Raw genomic sequence first — 17,467 nt, 5'->3', positions numbered from 1 at the left:
AATGGCAGCGGGGAAGGTGAGACCCAAATAAAAACACATTTCTCCTTGTTTTTGTACACATGAATTTCACTTTTATTCTTTTTTCTCAGTTTCTCAGCTTTTGTTATTTCGCATTTCCAGCGCTTACACGCCACCAACCTTAAAATTGTTTTCCACTCCATAGCGCCAAATATATATGCCATTAAGATATAATATACTTTTCGATTTTGCTTTGTGAGATGTGCTTATGCTTAGATAATTCAAAACTAGTCCTCTCGACTCACGGGGGAGGAAAAGCGTGGAAAATGTGGAAATCCGAAGTCGAGCTTGGGTGAGCGGAGTGTGAGGGGAGACTGGAGTATGGGTAAGTGTTTGTTATAGGTTGCTTAGCTGGTATTTCCCTATAGCTTAGACCGAATCGAAAATTATACTATGTGAGTGGAATTCTCAAGTACCGATTAGATTTCCTCGCCCGTCATTATTTTTCAGCAAGTTATGACAATAGATTCGTTTTCGTTTTTCTTCGAGTGTGGTGGCTTCTCTAAATGGACTTTTTGTTGGTTGGTTTGCTTATGCTGTATTATATGTTACTTGCCACCAATCCATTACTCCGGCGAGCCAGCTTACAAAATGTGGTTCTAGTCTTTGCGTTTCTGTTTCTTGTTTATTATTTATTTTTGGTTTCTTCATTACTCTTTAAGTGTAACAAAATAATTTACGATTTTAAATGAAAACCATTAATTTTGTTTTTATATAATAATACTTTATAGCTAGAGCTAAGTTTAAGCCTGTTCGCATGCACTAAACTTGCATTCCTTTTTTTTTTTGTCGTTTGTTTTTTCTCGATTTTTTTTTGGTAGGGTTTTCGTAGTATATAAAAATACCATTTATTGTGTGAGATTTTTACTTATTTCGCTTCTTAAATTTGTCTTTAAATATATGTTTTTATATATCGTTTACGTTTACTTTTCTAAACTTCGTTGCGATTTTGTTATTGTTGAGAAAAGAAGTGTATGCAAAGCTACTGATATTCCATCGAAATCGTTATGCGGATAACAATGATTTATCTCGTCAGAAGTAAATGCCTTGGCCTGGTTCTAAGCTTCAAAACCTCTCACATCCCCTCCTAAGAAATTGAGCTACCTTTGATGTCTGTCGAGTGATCAGCAATGAATACTTAAACCCTCTTGGCCCTCAAAACATGTCGAACTGTTGCCGAACTACGGAATCGTATCGATTCTTCGCCCATCTTTAAATCCGTAGCGTAATGATCACCCCATTCTAAACCCCAAAATCTCGAACTGAACCAGTGCCAACAATCAATCATCAATCAACAACGGTCTGTGGATATATGCATATGTTATCTTCTCTGTCAGGTTGTGGGCTTAAGGTACACTAGGTAATGTCGTCAGGGTACAAAAGTGTGTGGGAATCCTGTGTGTTTATACATATGCCTGTACTCGGAAAGGACCTCCTGTAGATCTGTGTGTGTGTGTGTAATGCATTTTGGTAAGCTTACTGCCTACTTGAGATGCCGCGGCACAACCATAATAGATACACGTACAGCAACGGAAAATACTGCCAAGTCATCGACTCGACTAGGTGTTAAGACTATGTTTAAGCCGTGGATGCGGAGATATACCTTCGAATATGTTCGTACACCTATTGAGCTTCCGATTGTGAGCATACATTGGTAGATTTTTATTTATTTCTATTTTCTCTCGATTTGTTTTTATTTCTTTTGTACATTTTTTGTTTGAGTTTCGGTATTTTCTGTGACAAGTCGCTTGTAAAATATATTGTAAATTGCACATTCAACCGCTCTCTCGCTTTTACTCCACTGTGAATATTTTCGGCAATGAAAAGCAATCATGGGTCGAATAAACATTGTCCTGGGATCGAGTCATATAATATTGAGCTTGTCTTATGGAAAAATAGGTTCATATAATTATGAATTTAATAATGTTATTTATTTTTAAGCAAAAACGCGAGATCGGCTGAATATGCGTGTAAGATCTAGGTAGCTATAAATGTAATTTACATGTTCTTTGTTTCCGCGTATTCAGCATTTTAATTTACGGTTCGCTTTAGTCGCACATACATATTGGATATATAAGTTGATTATACATATGTTTATATACGAGAATATGTTTGCGTGTATATAGATGTATGCGCATATAACAGTAGACTTGTACATAAAGCAAAACATAGACGTAACGTATCTTTCCTATATATGTTTCGGTATCATTATCTAAATATGTATATACTTTTTGTTTTTTCTCTATTCGATTTGCTGTTTTAAACACACACTCAATTTGCTTATGCCTAGTTGTACATACATTAATGCTTATGCATGTATACCTACCCCAGTATATAATAAATTAAATTTGGCTCCGCGGCGAGCCTCGTTCTTGTATAATTTATTTATCTTCGGCCTGGTTAAATATAATGTTGTCGCCTCACTTGTATATCGTTAATATATCTTTATAAAAATTATATAATTTAAAGCTTGTTTGTTACGTTCCAACTAAATGTACAAAATCTCGAATTCCGATCAACACCTGAAAAGAGAGCGTTACTGATGATGAACAAATACAGGGCTGTGCTGAAAGAATATTTTACAACATTTTAAGCAACTCAATCGAGCTGAAAGTCGTTGCCTCAACGTGGTTTCGTTAATGCTAATTTTTGTTTTTCAAACATACAACTGAATTTTCATAAAAATCACCCTGTAAATTGTAGTTTTTCTCTATCGCTTTATACGCTACTAATCTTTTTATTTCCTTAGGACTATTCAAATACATACAATATACGTAATTCGCTACGACGGAAGCTGTTATTTACACTAAATTTAACTTCGTTTGGAGTAAACAACGCAAGAATCGAGAATCCTAAATTAAGGTGTATCCTATGTTAAAAACATACGTGTTGGCATATCTGACTACATTTGTGGTGTTATTGCGAACTTTAAACGAGCTGTTGGCTTCGACACTTTGAACTACTTTGAGTTGGCATCTTGGTTCCCGGTTCTGGACTGCGTATTAAAAATAAGCTATCGTTTCGTTCTTAACTTTTTTTACTTTAGGAATATTGTTTGGCATTTCAGTCATCAGCTTAAAACGTTAACTAAGGGTATGGCAACTGAGGATGTAAAAAAATAGTTGAATTAAACTAAGGTTAAATGTAAAACTTAGATACAATTAATATATACAACCTCTCGCAAAATGTTCTTTTTCTTCAATTACTTTTTGTTTTCCTTTTCGCAAAACTAATATCTGGTAAAAAACTAAACTATTTGTATCAACTAAGTTTATATGTTACTTGCAGTTTCTTGTTATCCGACTTTGGTTTTTGTTTTTTTACGCAATACAAATTTAAGATTAAATTACAATACAATTTTGTTTGTGAATTCTCACTCGGTTTCTGTTATCCCAATTGTTTGTTGGTTTTTCTCATTTTATGATTCGAGAATAAATATATTTAGTGCGCTGGTGAGGCGCAAGCAAATTGTGATTGCCCCAAAACAAGACAAATTACGAGCGATAAAGACGCGGCCCAAAGTCGGGAGTATACTTCAGAAGTCTAGCTATTGGCATTGTTAATTGGTAGATCTTTGACCTGTACTTTTTGGTAAAAGATTTTAAAAATCTTTTCGAAAAATCCCGAAACAGTTTATTTGGAAACTTTAATTATGGACTTTTGAAGTAGAATCCCGATCTTAGGATACCCTATTTCCGAGTGCCCGCTTAACAACTGATTTCGGAATGATTGTTGTTGTCCTTGTAGCGCTCCGCGTATCCCTGGATGGTGAAGGGCGAATCGGCACCACCCGATCCCGTCGAGACCTCGCCGTTCATCACCGTTCCATTGCCCACCACCACGCCGTTGAGGGGCTTCGCCTCCTCCCCGTTCTTCACCTGGACATTGGCGTACGACTGCTTGGCACTGCCGTTGGGCAAGCCCTTGGTCAGCGCCGAGGGGTCCAGCGTGATCCCGTCCAGCTGCGAGGCGAAGGACAGGGGTGGTTGGATGGTGGTCGGTGTGGGCTGCGGTGTGTCCAGGCTGATCAGCTTGGCCTCCTCCCCGGCGGCCAGTGGCACGTCATGGCCACTCCCGGCCACCGGTGGCTCCACCTTGGAGTTCGGTAGTATAAAGGATGTCTCCCAGCAGTCTCCACTGGTCGGCGGGATGTTCTCCACCGGCCTGGGGTGCGGTGCGGCGGGAGAGGTGACCGCCGGCGGGGTGCAGGAGCTCATCTGCTGGCGCTGCGACTCCGGAACATAGCCTGATCCGCTGGCCACCGAGGGATTGTTGCTGCCACCTGGTGGCAAGGGCACCAGGTAGTCCGGCACCGCCAGGCAGAACTCCTCGCCATTGGGCGGTCGTATGACGGTGTCATCTCTTTCCGAGGCCGTGGGTCCCAGGATATTGGGCAGAGGGGCGTTCATTATGCTCGCATCCTGGGTGCAGGCGGTCAGGTGTTCCAGCAGGGTGATGAATGTGGGCCGATCCTCGGGCGTGGGATTCCAGCAGTCGGCCATGACCTTGTAGATGGAGACGGGACACTCGGTGGGTGAGCCCAATCGACCGCCTCGCACCACCAGCTCCATCACCTGGGTATTGTGCTGCCCCGGGTATGGCGAACGGCCCAGACTGAAGACCTCCCACAGCAGAATGCCAAAGGACCAGACATCCGTCTTCGAGGTGAATATGCCATCGAGGAAGGCCTCCGGCGGCATCCACTTGATGGGCAGCATGGCCTTGCCTCCCTTGCGGTAGTAGTCCGATCTGTAGATATCCCGGGACATGCCGAAGTCGGCGATCTTCACCACTCGGCCGGGACCCTTGCTGCTCAGCAGACAGTTCCTGGCGGCAATGTCCCGATGGATGAATCGCTTGCTCTCCATGTAGCGACACCCCTTGGCCACGTCCAAGGCGCAGAACAGCAGATCCTTCATGGTCAGCAGGGAGGGACGCTCTGGGGTGTTCCTGTTCTCCCTCAGGAACTTCTGCAGATCCCCGCCAGCGAGCAGTTCCAAGACTATGTAGTACGGCTGACGGTCGAAGCAGACGCCTATCAAGTGCACCATGTTCGGGTGATTGAACTTGGCCATGATGGCAGCCTCCTTCAGGAAGTCCTCCTCCTTCTCGCGCTTGGGATCTTCGCGTAGGGTCTTCACTGCCACGCCCATTTCCACGGCATCTCCATCCCGATGGCGATACAAGGCCATGTAAACCTCTCCAAAGGCTCCTTTGCCCAGGGCACTGGAAATAATAAAGAGGTTATTTTGCTGGACTTGGGTGATCCATATTAGATTACTCACTTGACCAACTGCAGACTGTCGCGTGCAACTTGGGGCAAACTGTTGACATCGATGTGACCATTGAGGATGCCATCGCACCCATAGTTGGGATTGAAGTTGTTCAGATTGGAGTCGTCGATATTGTTGCGCAAACGTGTTAACTGGAGATCCTGCTCTACGAGCATCTTGTGGCGCTTCTTCGATTGCTTCTTCCGTTGATAGCGATTGTCTAAAGTAAGTATATAATTAGTACAAATATATATTAGAGAATTCATAAAATATGTTAAAAAATTATGTTTAAAAAATGTTAAAAAATTATGTTATGTTAAAGGTTTTTCCACCCAACTTACATAGCATGAAGATGAGCGCCGCAATGCAGATGAAGAGCACGGCCAGCGAGATCATCAGGATGGTGACGAGGTACTGGAAGGATGACTTGCCGGCCTCCTCGCGGATCTCGCAGGCGGTATGATTGTCCCTCTTCAGACTCCAGCCATCCGGGCAGATGCAGCGCACCTTCGACCGGAACTCATCCAGGGCCACGCACCTGTAGTCGCAGCCGCAGCCCTCGATCGCCGGAATGATGATGATGGCACCTGGTCCACTGCTGGCACCCGCATATATTTCGCTGATCTCGCGAATACTCCGGCTGGGACTGATGTAGGAGCTGCCGCCCTCGCCATTCGACTCGGTCAGATAGACATCGCCACCGGCGTAGCCACCACCTCCTCCTCCGGTATTGCAGCCACCTCCGCCTCCGCCGAAGCCACCTTGGCCATGTCGGTGCACGGAGGTTCCGTTGTCCGCCAGCTCCACATAGCAGGAGTGACCACCACGACCGCCCTGGAGTAGAGCAGCTCCATTGGTGGGGCTCAGGGCCTGGTCCTCCTTGGCCCTCCATCCTCCACCTGGGCCAGCGGTCTTTTTGTTCAGCGGCTCGCCGTTGATCTGTCCACTTTCTGGCGCCTGCTGGGGCTTCGCCTTCTGACCATGCTGGAAGTCCTCGTCTATGTACTGGCCAATGCCAAGGCCTCCTCCACCACCAGCGACCAGAAGAGGCACAGCCTCGTTTTTGGCCTGATTGAGGAGAAACACGTAGGAGCCACCGCCTCCACCGCCGGCACCATTTTCGATGTAAATGTTCTTCACCATGTCCTGCTTGTTGCGGAAGCTATATTGGCCCAAATCCAGGTCGTGATCGGTGCCGCAGCCGGGTTCCTTGAGAACGCCCATCGACTTGATGCAGGCATTCTCGCCCTGTTGTCCCACGAGGAAGTAAAGCTCCTCATGCTTATGCAGCTCCAGAACAGCCACAGCCACCGATCCTCGAGAGCTGCCAACACCACCCGAACCCAGTCCTCCACTGGCGCCCTTGGCAATGATTCTGGAAAGGAGTGTGGGACATTTAGAATGGATGGTTTTGTTTAATAAGATGGTTAACTCACGTGTAGTGCCCCTCGTGGGGGACCTTCCACTTCTGCATGCCCTTGTAGCTGCTCTGGTCCTCCACCACATGGACTTCCCGCAGGACATGGGACTTATTCTGATCCCTGTAGGATGCCTCGCACTGCGCCTGCGAGGGTCCTATCATGCCACGAGTGTCGCAGCTGGTTAGCTCAAGGTCTAAGAAGAGTAAAATCAACATAAGTTATCATATTAATTGTAATTAATAGTAACTGACAGTTGGTGTGCTCAAAGTCTTTGTAGGAAGGACTCTTCAGATTCTGCCGCACATCCCAGTAGTTGTAGCCATTCAAGTGATCTGCTGGGATATTGAGGCCAAAGCATTCAGGACTCAAAGAGAAGTCGTCCACAGCCACATCCGAGTAGATTCTCATGCCCATGCGAGCTTCGAATTGAAGATAGTATCTAAGGGATATCGAATGTTTAATAGAGTATATAGATTATATAATAAATAGGTGCTCCGAGTGGAAAACTCACTTGGACGTTATATTTGGCAGTACATATTCCGCTCTCAGCCAATCGCTGCCCTGGTTTTTGGTGCTCCACCACAGCGTGGTGGTGATGTTCTCCTTCTCCTTCATCTCCACCACGGAGAGGTTGATGCTGCCCGGGTTCTTGCCAAACTGGTGGATAAAGAACCTCACCACACAGGAGTTACGATAGGCAGAGTCAGGGTTTCCATGGACCGATGGCGGCGGATTGAAGGTCTTGCTGACCATTATGGCATTGCTGGCAAATCCTATGATCGAGTTCTTTTCGCTGTTGTTCTGATGCTGATTCATGTTGACCAGCATGTAGTATCCACTGGTGTTGTTCTGCAGATGCTGCATCGTGTGATCCCCATCCGGCCCGGTGTCATGAGTGGGCGAGGATCCCGTGTGGCGTGACCAGGTGAGAGTGGTCTTTCCCGAGTCTCGCCAGCCACACCAGTCTTCCTCGAAGTCACAACGACCGCCATAAGGTATTTTATCTGTATTGGATGAAGGATTTGGTATTTAAAAACAGATTTTTGGAACTTGTATGGTATAATATACTCACCACACGACTGCTGCTCATCCTCCGCCTCATCGCAGTCCCTGGTGATGTCGCAGATTCGGGGTAGATGGATGCACACGGGCACCCTGTTGGCAGTGCACTTCACCTGCGAGGTGCTGCACTTCTCCGACTTTGTGCCCTCGGGGAAGCAGTTTACCATCCGCAAGTTGTCCAGCGCCACATGACCCTTCTGACCAGGTCGCAGTTCGGGAACCACCTCGAAGACGATGCGAAAATCGCGTGAAACGCGACCCAGGCGATATACCTTCCTCGTCCATTGGCGCTGATTGTCGCCCAGGATCTCGGCCGGCACCCAGCTGCTCTCAGATGTATGGAGTGGTTCCACCACCACCCTGGAAAGACCGTGGCTCATGTCGCTTTGGTGCATGTACACCTCCAGATAGCACTTCTCCATGGTGGTACTGAACTCCGGAGAGGTGAGATTCAGAGGCTTCGAGTTCGGAATCACGCGGGCGTACAGGAACCTTCCGTTCGCATCGTCGATACTATCGGCTGTGGGTCCTGGCAGCAGTCCTGTGAGGTTCTTCTTCATCAACTCCATGCCAGACATAACTTGAAAACCGTCCGTGTAGTTGCCCCAGGTCCAGGAGCAAGGGCTCTCGAAGTTACACTTAACGCCCAGCTCAAACTCGTACTCCGACGAGGGCGTGGCATCCGTGTGGGGAGCGTATGTGTTCTAGGGAGCACAAGGAACACAAATTATTATTAATTATTCAGGTTTAAAACTGTATAAACAATGTATTATTAAGGGTCTACAGTTCTGCAGAAGGTATCCTACTTTTTAAAGACAGTCAAATGCAACCTAAATAAAAATAAAATATATTTTAAGGTTGATGTTTCTTACCATTAAAAATGTAAGTTACTTAAATTCTTTGGTGTTTAAATATTAACCAACATATAAAGAGAATATATAAAATGCAAGATAAAATTGGGTACTTGTAAAAGAATTTAGTTGAAGTATCTCAATTAAAAATGTGTTTTAAGATATTTTAAGATTGATTTTTCTTACCATTAAAAATTTAAGTTACTTAAGTTCACTTTGGTGTTCAAATATTAATCAACATTTAAGGAGAATATATACATTTAAAGAGAATATATAAAATTGGGTACTTGTAAAATAATTTAGTTGAAGTATCTCAATCAAAAATGTGTGATGAAGATTAAAGTTTGATCAATAAATATAAAATACCGGAAATAAATATGTATTCTTTATAAAAATAAAGTGATGTCAAGTGGTTTAGATTTAAATATATAGGTGAATCAATAGGATAGTAAAGTTGGATATTGACTTAAATAAGTTTTATATTTTGATTAAGAAAGCAACTCACCGCATTTGGAGAGGTGTCTCGGATGCGGTCCTTGATCTTCTGCAGCGGGTCCGCCGACGAGGGCTGCAGATCCCCCTCGAAGTTTCCGTGTGTGACCCCGCCAGCAGGTTCATCCGCTTGGTTGAGGGCCTTCTTCAGCTTGTACAGCTCGCTGATGGAGCTCTTCCACTGATTGAAGCGCTTGGGCTGGTCTTCCCCACCGACGTACTGGGGAGGTAATCTGGTGGAGTAGGGTCCTCCCAATGGACCGGCGGTCATGGCGGCCATTCCACTGGGCTGCTTCAGCTCGTACATGGATCCATAGCGGTCCGCGGATCCAATGCCCTGGCCTAGACCATCAATGCGGCCAATGGAGGAGGTGCCTGAGTACGAGGGGTAGCCGGCACTGGCGCCGGAAATGCCACCGCCCGGACCACCCACCGAGGGATTCATGAGCTCCTTGCGCAGCGACTCCATGCCACGCCGACCGCCATTTCCGCTTCCGGGTCGCTGGGCCAACTGGGCCAGTCGCCGCTTGTTATCTCTCCGCGATCCTGGCGGAGCCGACTCGTAGTCCTCGTACTGTGTGACCACCGGCGACGTGGGTTGTGGCAGGGGCAGGGGTTGCTCATGCAGCCTCCCATTTCGCAGCTGTTTCCCCCCCGAGGCACCTGGCCAGCTGTTGAAGCTCGGATGCTGGGACATGGGCAGCGAGCTGAAGGTGTGGTTCATGATCAGCGGTCGCTGGGCCAACGAGGGATTCACCAGGAGGGACAGGAGAGCCACAAGCACTGGCACCACCAGCACCAGCAGCTGCCTGATCGGTGGCATGCTGAAACTCCCTTTTAAACTTTTTTCGATAGACTTCAGGCGAAGAATTCTTCCCGGAAAATGGCCTCAAGTGTGTTTGGTGTGTTCTTATGCTATGATATTCAGTTGCTTAACTCCTTGGTAACGATTGCGACCACTTGGCGCATTTAAAGTTCTTCAAGTGGAGGCAGCTCATTGCTAAAGCTCTCATCCACAGGTGAGGGTGTGTTTTTTTGTTGGTTCCTAATTATTCTCCTCCTTTGCTCAATCCTGCGGAAAATGAAAAATTTGATATCATATAACTAATCGGGCGCATTGACATTTGACTTTTAGGTAGAGACAAGGCCTCCCACGTAATGGCATTTCATAATGCAGGGGTTTTAGGTTTAGTCGGAGCCACACGTCACACAGCCACATGTGTCCTCTTTCAAAGGACCTGCACCCCAACCCCACATCCTTGTAGCAAATCAATGAGAGTGCTGCCTCCCGCAGGCGAGCATTTCGACAATAGAAGCCCAAGGCGCGAAAATGCAATAAGATGGCCTTTAATAAGAGACTGATTTTTCCTGGAATGCCGAAATTTCTTTCGCAGGAAAGAAACCTGAGCGTAGGCAGGTGTTCTGATTGCGAATTGTGATTGCAAATTTCAATTGTCCTCTAAATTTTTGGTTTTGTGGCAGATCGATTGCATCATTGCAGCATCATAAATGCTTACTTTACACAGAAAATGAATCTTTTGCGTAAAACTTAAGCTTTTTGAGTGAAAGTTTAATAAATGTTGATTTCAAACCGAATATCAGAAAAATTATTATAAGGCTCTATTAATTCCTGCTTCAGAAAGGACATAAAATAAAAAGCCCTTGTTCCAAATTCATAGAATAATCGTTCATCATTATGATACTTAATTAGTTTACTAGATTTGCTATTAAATCTTGCATATCTTAGTCGAACATACTCAAATATTATAGTAAATTCAAAAGTCTTTCAAAGCAAAAAAAAAATGGTTTTATATTAATGTGACCAAAAATTCACAATAAATTGTTTTTTCAAACTGATGTGTAAACTTGTCTGCAATTTAAAATATCTCACGCATTTCAACAACTTTTTTTTTAGTTTACTTATCAAAAACATTTTCCTGTAGATTGCTTGTCTGATTGGAAAATATTGGCCTGAGTCTACATTTCTTTTGATACACATGTACCTTTATACTTTTCAATAGACTAAGACCACATGTCCAAATGGATTTCTTCTTAATTATTTTGCTTTTAGAACGAATCAATCTATTTTTCTCTTATAGACACGGGCATTTTCTTCTGGTCGAGGGGCGTCGTACAAAATCACTTTTAACATTTCGCTTTTCCACAAGCACACACACGCACACAATCGGATACTGGTATTTTCTCGCATTTTCTTTTCGGGATTTATTTCGCTTTCCGAATGACAACTGCACTTATTTTATTTGATTTTTCAATTCTTTTTTTCCTTGTGGATACTAGGCTAAGAAATAAAAAAGTGTGAGAGAGAGAGAGAAAGTAAAATAAAGTGTGAGGGAGAGGGGGGCTAGGAAAAGTTTGGTTGTTGCTGCTGCTGGCCTTTCGCTTTTTCGCATTTTCTATTATTTTGGCCAGCCCCAACAAAAAAGTATATTCCATATTGGGAAAGCGAAAAAGTTGGGAAATTTTCCACACAAACAAGAAGGAAACTCTCGCTGGTGTGTGTGTGTGTAACTTCATAGTACGCAAAGTATGCTACACAAAATGGCTGTCGCGAAAACAACAACAAAGCGGAATTGTAAATACACACACACACAGAGGGAAAGCCAAAACACGCCTCGTAAAAATGGAGAAAAAAGCGAAACTGGGAAAAGTAACGAGAACTTGAGAGTTTCCACCCCCCACCCCTGCATCCGTAAGACTGCAGCGAGTGCACAAAACGGAAACGCAACTGAAGCTGAAAGTCCTGCGAGTAACGGTGAAGCGGGAAAGCGCTGAACTGGAAAAGCGGTAAGCTAACTAGCTGAAACTACACATGCATGCGAAATGCCCCCTCCGCCTTCAGCAGGAAGTGGATTCGCGCTGAGGCGAAGGTTCAAGACACGGACAAGTGTCAGAAGTTACGAGGGCTACGATGGGTGGCGAATGCTCTCGAGATCTCGATTTCGGGGGTATGTTCTATTAGGAGCACTATTAGGATGGCGAAAGATAAGTATCCATTCTAAAGATGCATTTGATCAAGTTATAACTGCTATTTTGCTTTTAAGGAACCCTCCTATGCATGGTGAAAATATCAAATTCTTTACCGAGAAAAGAACATGGTGCCGTTGCATACAAAATGGGAATAATGTTCTTTCCAAGAAAAGCTTTGTCACCATTCTCATTAGGATTTTGGAAATTTTTGAGATAGACGTTATTAAATTGAATGCTTATAAATGATTCTTCAAAAAATAATACGTTTCGAGAGTAGCTTTTAATGTATTAAGTATGAAATTTATATATAATATATAATAATATTTATACACCGATAATATTTTGCAAATAGAGAATGAAGCCAAAACAGTAAATACTTTAAAATTAGCTCTTTTATCCGCAGACAGATGAATCAGGGGTACCTGCTTTCCTATACATTTGTCTAAAAACTGTATTAAACAGTTTTATAATGCTTTAAAAAATCAACTAATAGTGAAGTTTAAATTATACTGAACTAAAAATAGCAGTTTCTTAGCTTAACACTCTGAAATACTCAAATGCCGATGCATCTGACAAATTAAGCAAATAAATATGTGTCAGATCATTCAATTGAGTAATTTAGCCAAAGCTCTCATAAATAAGAGATTTCTAAAAGGTTCGGCTTGTATAACCACTTGGATAGCTATAATTTTCGAAATATTAACTTAACATTTTCATTTCAGTGTTTCTAATTAGAGAAGTGGAATTTTCCTTCACTTTGTTGAAACTACGTTGATTAGAATTCTCCAGAAAACCATACCAAATGGGGTCCCAGCGATTAAGCCTTTTCTCAGTATTTAAAATAAAATAAATCTAATTGAAATTAAATCAAAGAGACCAGGCACATGGAGAGCACCATAGGTCTGTATCTTCTATTTTGCAGATACACACACAGTGCCGCCGCAGGAGCAACAACGGCAGCAACAAAAACAGCATTAGAAGGAGCGAGTGGAGGCTGCGTCAACGACGCGAATATTGCGCTGCCCTCGGTGGCCGACTCCTTTTTGGGTGGTGCTGGGCGGCGGGGGTGGTGATTGGGCAAGGATTTGCCAGGATGCGAGACGCAGCTTCGGTATCGTTGACTGCGCAGGATACACACACACATGGGGCAGTCTTCGCTACTAATGGCGCAGACAAATTGTTTTGCGTATCTCACAGATACACAGATACAGGGGAGCCAAGGCGCACAAAAGATACTACACAAAAAACACACCACACACACACAAAAACGCACGCATACACACGCTTGGAAGTAACGAAATTTTTCCTGCAGCTCAACAAATTTTTCATTAGACTTAGCACTATTTTCCACATCATTTCGGGTTGCTATCCAGCTTATAAAACTTGGTATTCCCATTTTATTACGGAATATGTACCCGCTTTCACCAAAACGCACTCATTTTTGGGGTTCCCGAAAAAGCTGCTGCTGCTGCTGCTGCCTTAGAATTATGTATAGTACCGAGGAAAATATGTTTTTTGTGTAAAGAAAATCATGAAGCTTTCAGTTACACTTTTCACGCTTTCTTTTCCTTTTCATTTGCCCACGGATATTGTTGTAACATTTTTCCCAGCACTGATAGTACTGTATTGTATTTTCCTCAGGTTTCCTCTTTTTTCTTTGTCAGTATATCTTGTTGTTTTTTTTCTAGATTTTTTGGAGGCCGTCTTTCCGCGTATCTGAGGGATACTTGCGCGCACGACGCTCGGCAAACGAAGACTGAAATGTGGGGAAATTCGCTAGAGCCCGGCCAGCATCCTTGGCATAGCCATCGACATCGGCATCGGCATCTTGCGTCGGCAGCTAAACGAATATCCTGCGCCTGAAATCGAGCCGCAGGAAGCCCGAGCTCACAGCCACAGATGCGTTCGGAAATTGAAGATACTTCTCCATGGACTCGCTGGATTTTCACTCGCTCTCTCTCTCTCTCTCTGGCAGGCAGCGAAAGCTGTTGCTGTTTTGGATTGAATGTGAAAGTGGGGGGAAAGTGGCGGCGAAAAGGGGGGAAAGTGGCGCACTCTGGCGGTCGGCATAAGCCGGGAAATTAATGCAAACTGCTGGAAATTGAATTTAGCTACATCAGCCGCTGCAGTGGCGAAAGCCCCTTTTCCTTTTCCGATCGGGGGCCTCGAGGGGGGCCGACGCTGCTGCTTGTGCGTCAGTTTCAGTCGTGGCTGCGTTTCCTCTTTCAATTTGCAGTGCATTAGGACACCCATCCAGCGCATCCATCGCGTCCTGCGTCCTGCGTCCCGTCGTCCTTCCCTCCTGCGATGTAATATCACCTAATCAGCGCCACGGATGCGACACAAATGCATTTATCTTGCTCCTGTTCCACGCCCGGAGACTGTGACGTGGGGCCAGCGTATAAGCCGGACACTTGTAATTTAAGTAAGCCCGGTCTTAGCACAAGGTGCAATCTGCCAACAGGTGCTGCTGGGCAGGCTTAAAAGCGAGATTCCACTGCACAGGAAATAATTCAATTTGCCGCATTTCTTTGACGGCTTTCAAATGGTAATCTGGCAATTAGCTCGTGATAAAAGGGCAAATGGTTATGGGCTAAATATAGAAATGTGCACGGGCTTACGAAGCTGCACTACACCACTCATCCTTTAAAATGTTCAGTTTACATCCGAATTCCGGAAAAATCCACTTGATAAAATATGTAAAACGAGGTAATATAAATATAATTAATATTCTGTAATAAGGCATTAGAGAGAACTGCAATAAATTGAAGTTCATTAAAGTGATTTTCTGGGGAAAGAGAGGAGGTCGTGTCACTTCTGGGAATGTCGTTTTTACTCGAATGGATTGAAGAACACAGCGTAAGCCAGCTGCACACCTCTTAATTTCTAGGAACGCCTTTAAGATTAATATCGATCGAGAGTTCAAGGCTGTGAATTTATATTAAATAAATATCTCCTAGTATATTTCAAAAAAAATACACCCATTGATTCAATGAGCTGACCCTATATTGTATGCCAAAATATTATTTTAATTTGGCAGAGGCAACATCAACTAATGACGACAACAAACGGAAATGGGCGACACAGACGTGGCGACAAGTAGGCAAAAATTAATATAGAACCACGCAGATGAAAGTACATGTGCGGATATACGTACGATAATATATCTGTAGAACACGCTAATATATGCAAATATATTTATAAGTGTCGGCGGCAGCTGTAGAAAATCGCGGACCACAGAAAGAGATCGGGAGAAGAGAGGAGAAGACTGGGAAGATCAGAAGAATCTCAGCATCCACTTTTATCACTAGGAAAGGGAGACTACGTAGGTGACGAACAGCACCATGTATGCTTACTGACAATTTCCGGAGATTACAATTGAATTGGAAAAATATAGATAATAAAGTTTATGAAAACAATTTTGTAGAATTCCTAAATAGTATTTTTTAGGTCCATGAGAAGCTTTCATTTGTGATGCGAATATTTTTATTTAAATACTGTTGATTCAACAATTGTGCAGTCCATTTAGAAGTCTCGTTGAACAGATTTTTCTAAGATTTATAAAAATACATTATATCCATCATTCGATGTTGTTTTTAGCCACGGCAAAGGGGCCCGTAAAATGTTTAGAGATGCGCAAATTGCGCGAAGTGCTCCCAAAATGGCACATAAAATATTCAGTATACGCAGTTCGCGTCTAGCTGCTGCACTTCGCCAGAAACTGTGTATATTTAAAAATAGATTTCGGATGGTATAGGGGTAAAACTCACGCAGTTCTTCGAGGGGTGGGCATGAGGGCCCGGCACGTGTCGCGGTGGAAGAAAGAGTTTATCCCACTGTTTGTATCACTTGCTCAATTATATTCACTTAAAGTCGCGCACATGAGCGTGTATCTTGCGGATACGTTTCGGTTTTTCAGTTTCTCGACTAGCCGAATGACTGTATCCCGTGGATATCTTCGTGGTTCTTCCAGTGCGACAACCGCTGTTCGACCGAGAGATGCGACTGTTCGACGACGACTGACAAGAGCTGAGGCCCAGCAGGCAGCCGAGATCGGCCAGAAGCAGAAGATGCGCTGCGGAGGCGTCGTCCGAAGAAGACGACCCGAACTGAGGCCATCTCATCTCATCTGGCGTCTGTATCTGCCGGTTCGCTCTCGCGCACTGCTTTTCCCACGGCTGCCGCATCCTTGGGTTCGTGTTTGTTTATTTGTTTTCGTCGCGACGTGTCAAGTGGTAATGCAATTGAAATTGACTTGTGCGTTTCACCAATCGCCGCGGGGAGGTGGCGTCAGGAGCTGGACATTGTGCAGCCTTTGTCCCTTGACCTCCGGCCGCGCTGCGTCGTCTACCTGCCCCTAGAGCCGTTCGAGAGGGGCAGCCCGATCAGCCGCAAGATTTATGTGCGCCGCGCCGCAAGGGGAGATATTTTTAGAAGACTCTGCGACAGTTTCCCTTTTTCGCCTGGGGTAGCTGCGAAAGTAATTAATGATTCTGCGGCTGAGGCAGAAATCGCTGAGGCAAAACGGAAGTTCGCGAACTCTGCAGATCACAGTGGGGCAAAACCGATGGTTGCGGAATAAATCACTGAAATTGGTTGGCGGAAGAACACAAAATTCGTAGCTAAGGACCAAGACCGATGATGCGTTGAACTTGAAAGGAGTTATAAATACCGATCAAATATTTCAGTTTCTTCTTATTATTGGGGTGCGGAAAAAGCCTTTATTTTAAGATAAGAGTAATGTATTTCATAAAAATGTATCAAAGAAATGTTGGGCATCTGGTTTACCGGCCCTGTGTAGTACTTTTTTCCCCATTAATGTCTCAGCATATAGCAGATTATTAGCATTCCATAGCTAAGAGCTCTTGAGAAAATTATAGAGTTGATACATACAACAAGCAATGTCCAATATAATTCAAAACCTATAAAGGAATAGAGTCAGAGTTAATTTATAAGGCTTATCAGGTCAAGACTTTGGTTTTTTTTAAACTTTTTCTGTCTCTTTCAAGGACGGAAGTCCAAGGATCAAATTTTATTGATTTAAAAAGATATATAGCTTTCGAAACTAATAAAAGTATAAAGTCAGAGATTAGAGGAATTTCGATAGATATACGGGAGATAAGGCTTATCGACAAAGTTTTTTTATTATTGAACTTTTTCTTTGCAACGTCTTATTTAAAGACAATGTCCTAAGAATCAAATGTTATTGACTTAATTAGTTATTCTTAATTGAAAGGTGTGCGCTTATCATTTGAATCTAAACCTGACATTTAAAAAATTGTAATGTAAAAAATGTGTTTATAATAGCTTTATTTATGATTACTATCTGCCTTAAAGCGGCTTTCATGAATATCTTTAAAAT

The 17,467-nt window shown here is 43.7% G+C and overlaps 1 protein-coding gene across 4 annotated transcripts; it reads right to left on the bottom strand.

Moving 5' to 3' along the window:
- Positions 1-45: 45 nt before the first annotated feature.
- Positions 46-16,133, bottom strand: LOC108036406 (tyrosine-protein kinase receptor). Of its 4 annotated transcripts, none has more exons than XM_017112526.3 (9): positions 15,876-16,133; positions 9,131-10,189; positions 7,785-8,478; positions 7,224-7,716; positions 6,964-7,151; positions 6,728-6,905; positions 5,633-6,666; positions 5,304-5,511; positions 46-5,244 (listed from the first exon to the last, which is right to left on the bottom strand). In XM_017112526.3, exons 2-9 carry the CDS (start codon positions 9,938-9,940, stop codon positions 3,726-3,728), a joined length of 5,124 nt encoding a protein of 1,707 aa, XP_016968015.1. In that variant the 5' UTR covers positions 9,941-10,189; positions 15,876-16,133; the 3' UTR covers positions 46-3,725. The 4 variants fall into 4 exon arrangements, with proteins under 4 accessions (XP_016968015.1, XP_050743732.1, XP_043948388.1 ...); XM_050887775.1 differs by lacking the exon at positions 15,876-16,133 and adding an exon at positions 13,521-13,844; XM_044092453.2 differs by lacking the exon at positions 15,876-16,133 and adding an exon at positions 13,541-13,844.
- Positions 16,134-17,467: the final 1,334 nt, after the last annotated feature.

This window comes from Drosophila biarmipes, chromosome 2R, assembly GCF_025231255.1.
Source record: "Drosophila biarmipes strain raj3 chromosome 2R, RU_DBia_V1.1, whole genome shotgun sequence".
NCBI lineage: Eukaryota > Metazoa > Arthropoda > Insecta > Diptera > Drosophilidae > Drosophila > Drosophila biarmipes.
Note: the sequence above shows the minus strand (reverse complement) of the source record. Positions and strands in the feature narration are given on the sequence as shown.

Coding starts and splice junctions, on each gene's coding strand:
- LOC108036406 (XM_017112526.3), bottom strand. CDS start 9,940: ATGCCACCGATCAGGCAGCTGCTGGTGCTGGTGGTGCCAGTGCTTGTG. Junction 6,906..6,963: donor AGACTTTGAGCACACCAACT/GTCAGTTACTAT, acceptor TACTCTTCTTAG/ACCTTGAGCTAACCAGCTGC. Junction 5,512..5,632: donor GGCGCTCATCTTCATGCTAT/GTAAGTTGGGTG, acceptor TACTTACTTTAG/ACAATCGCTATCAACGGAAG.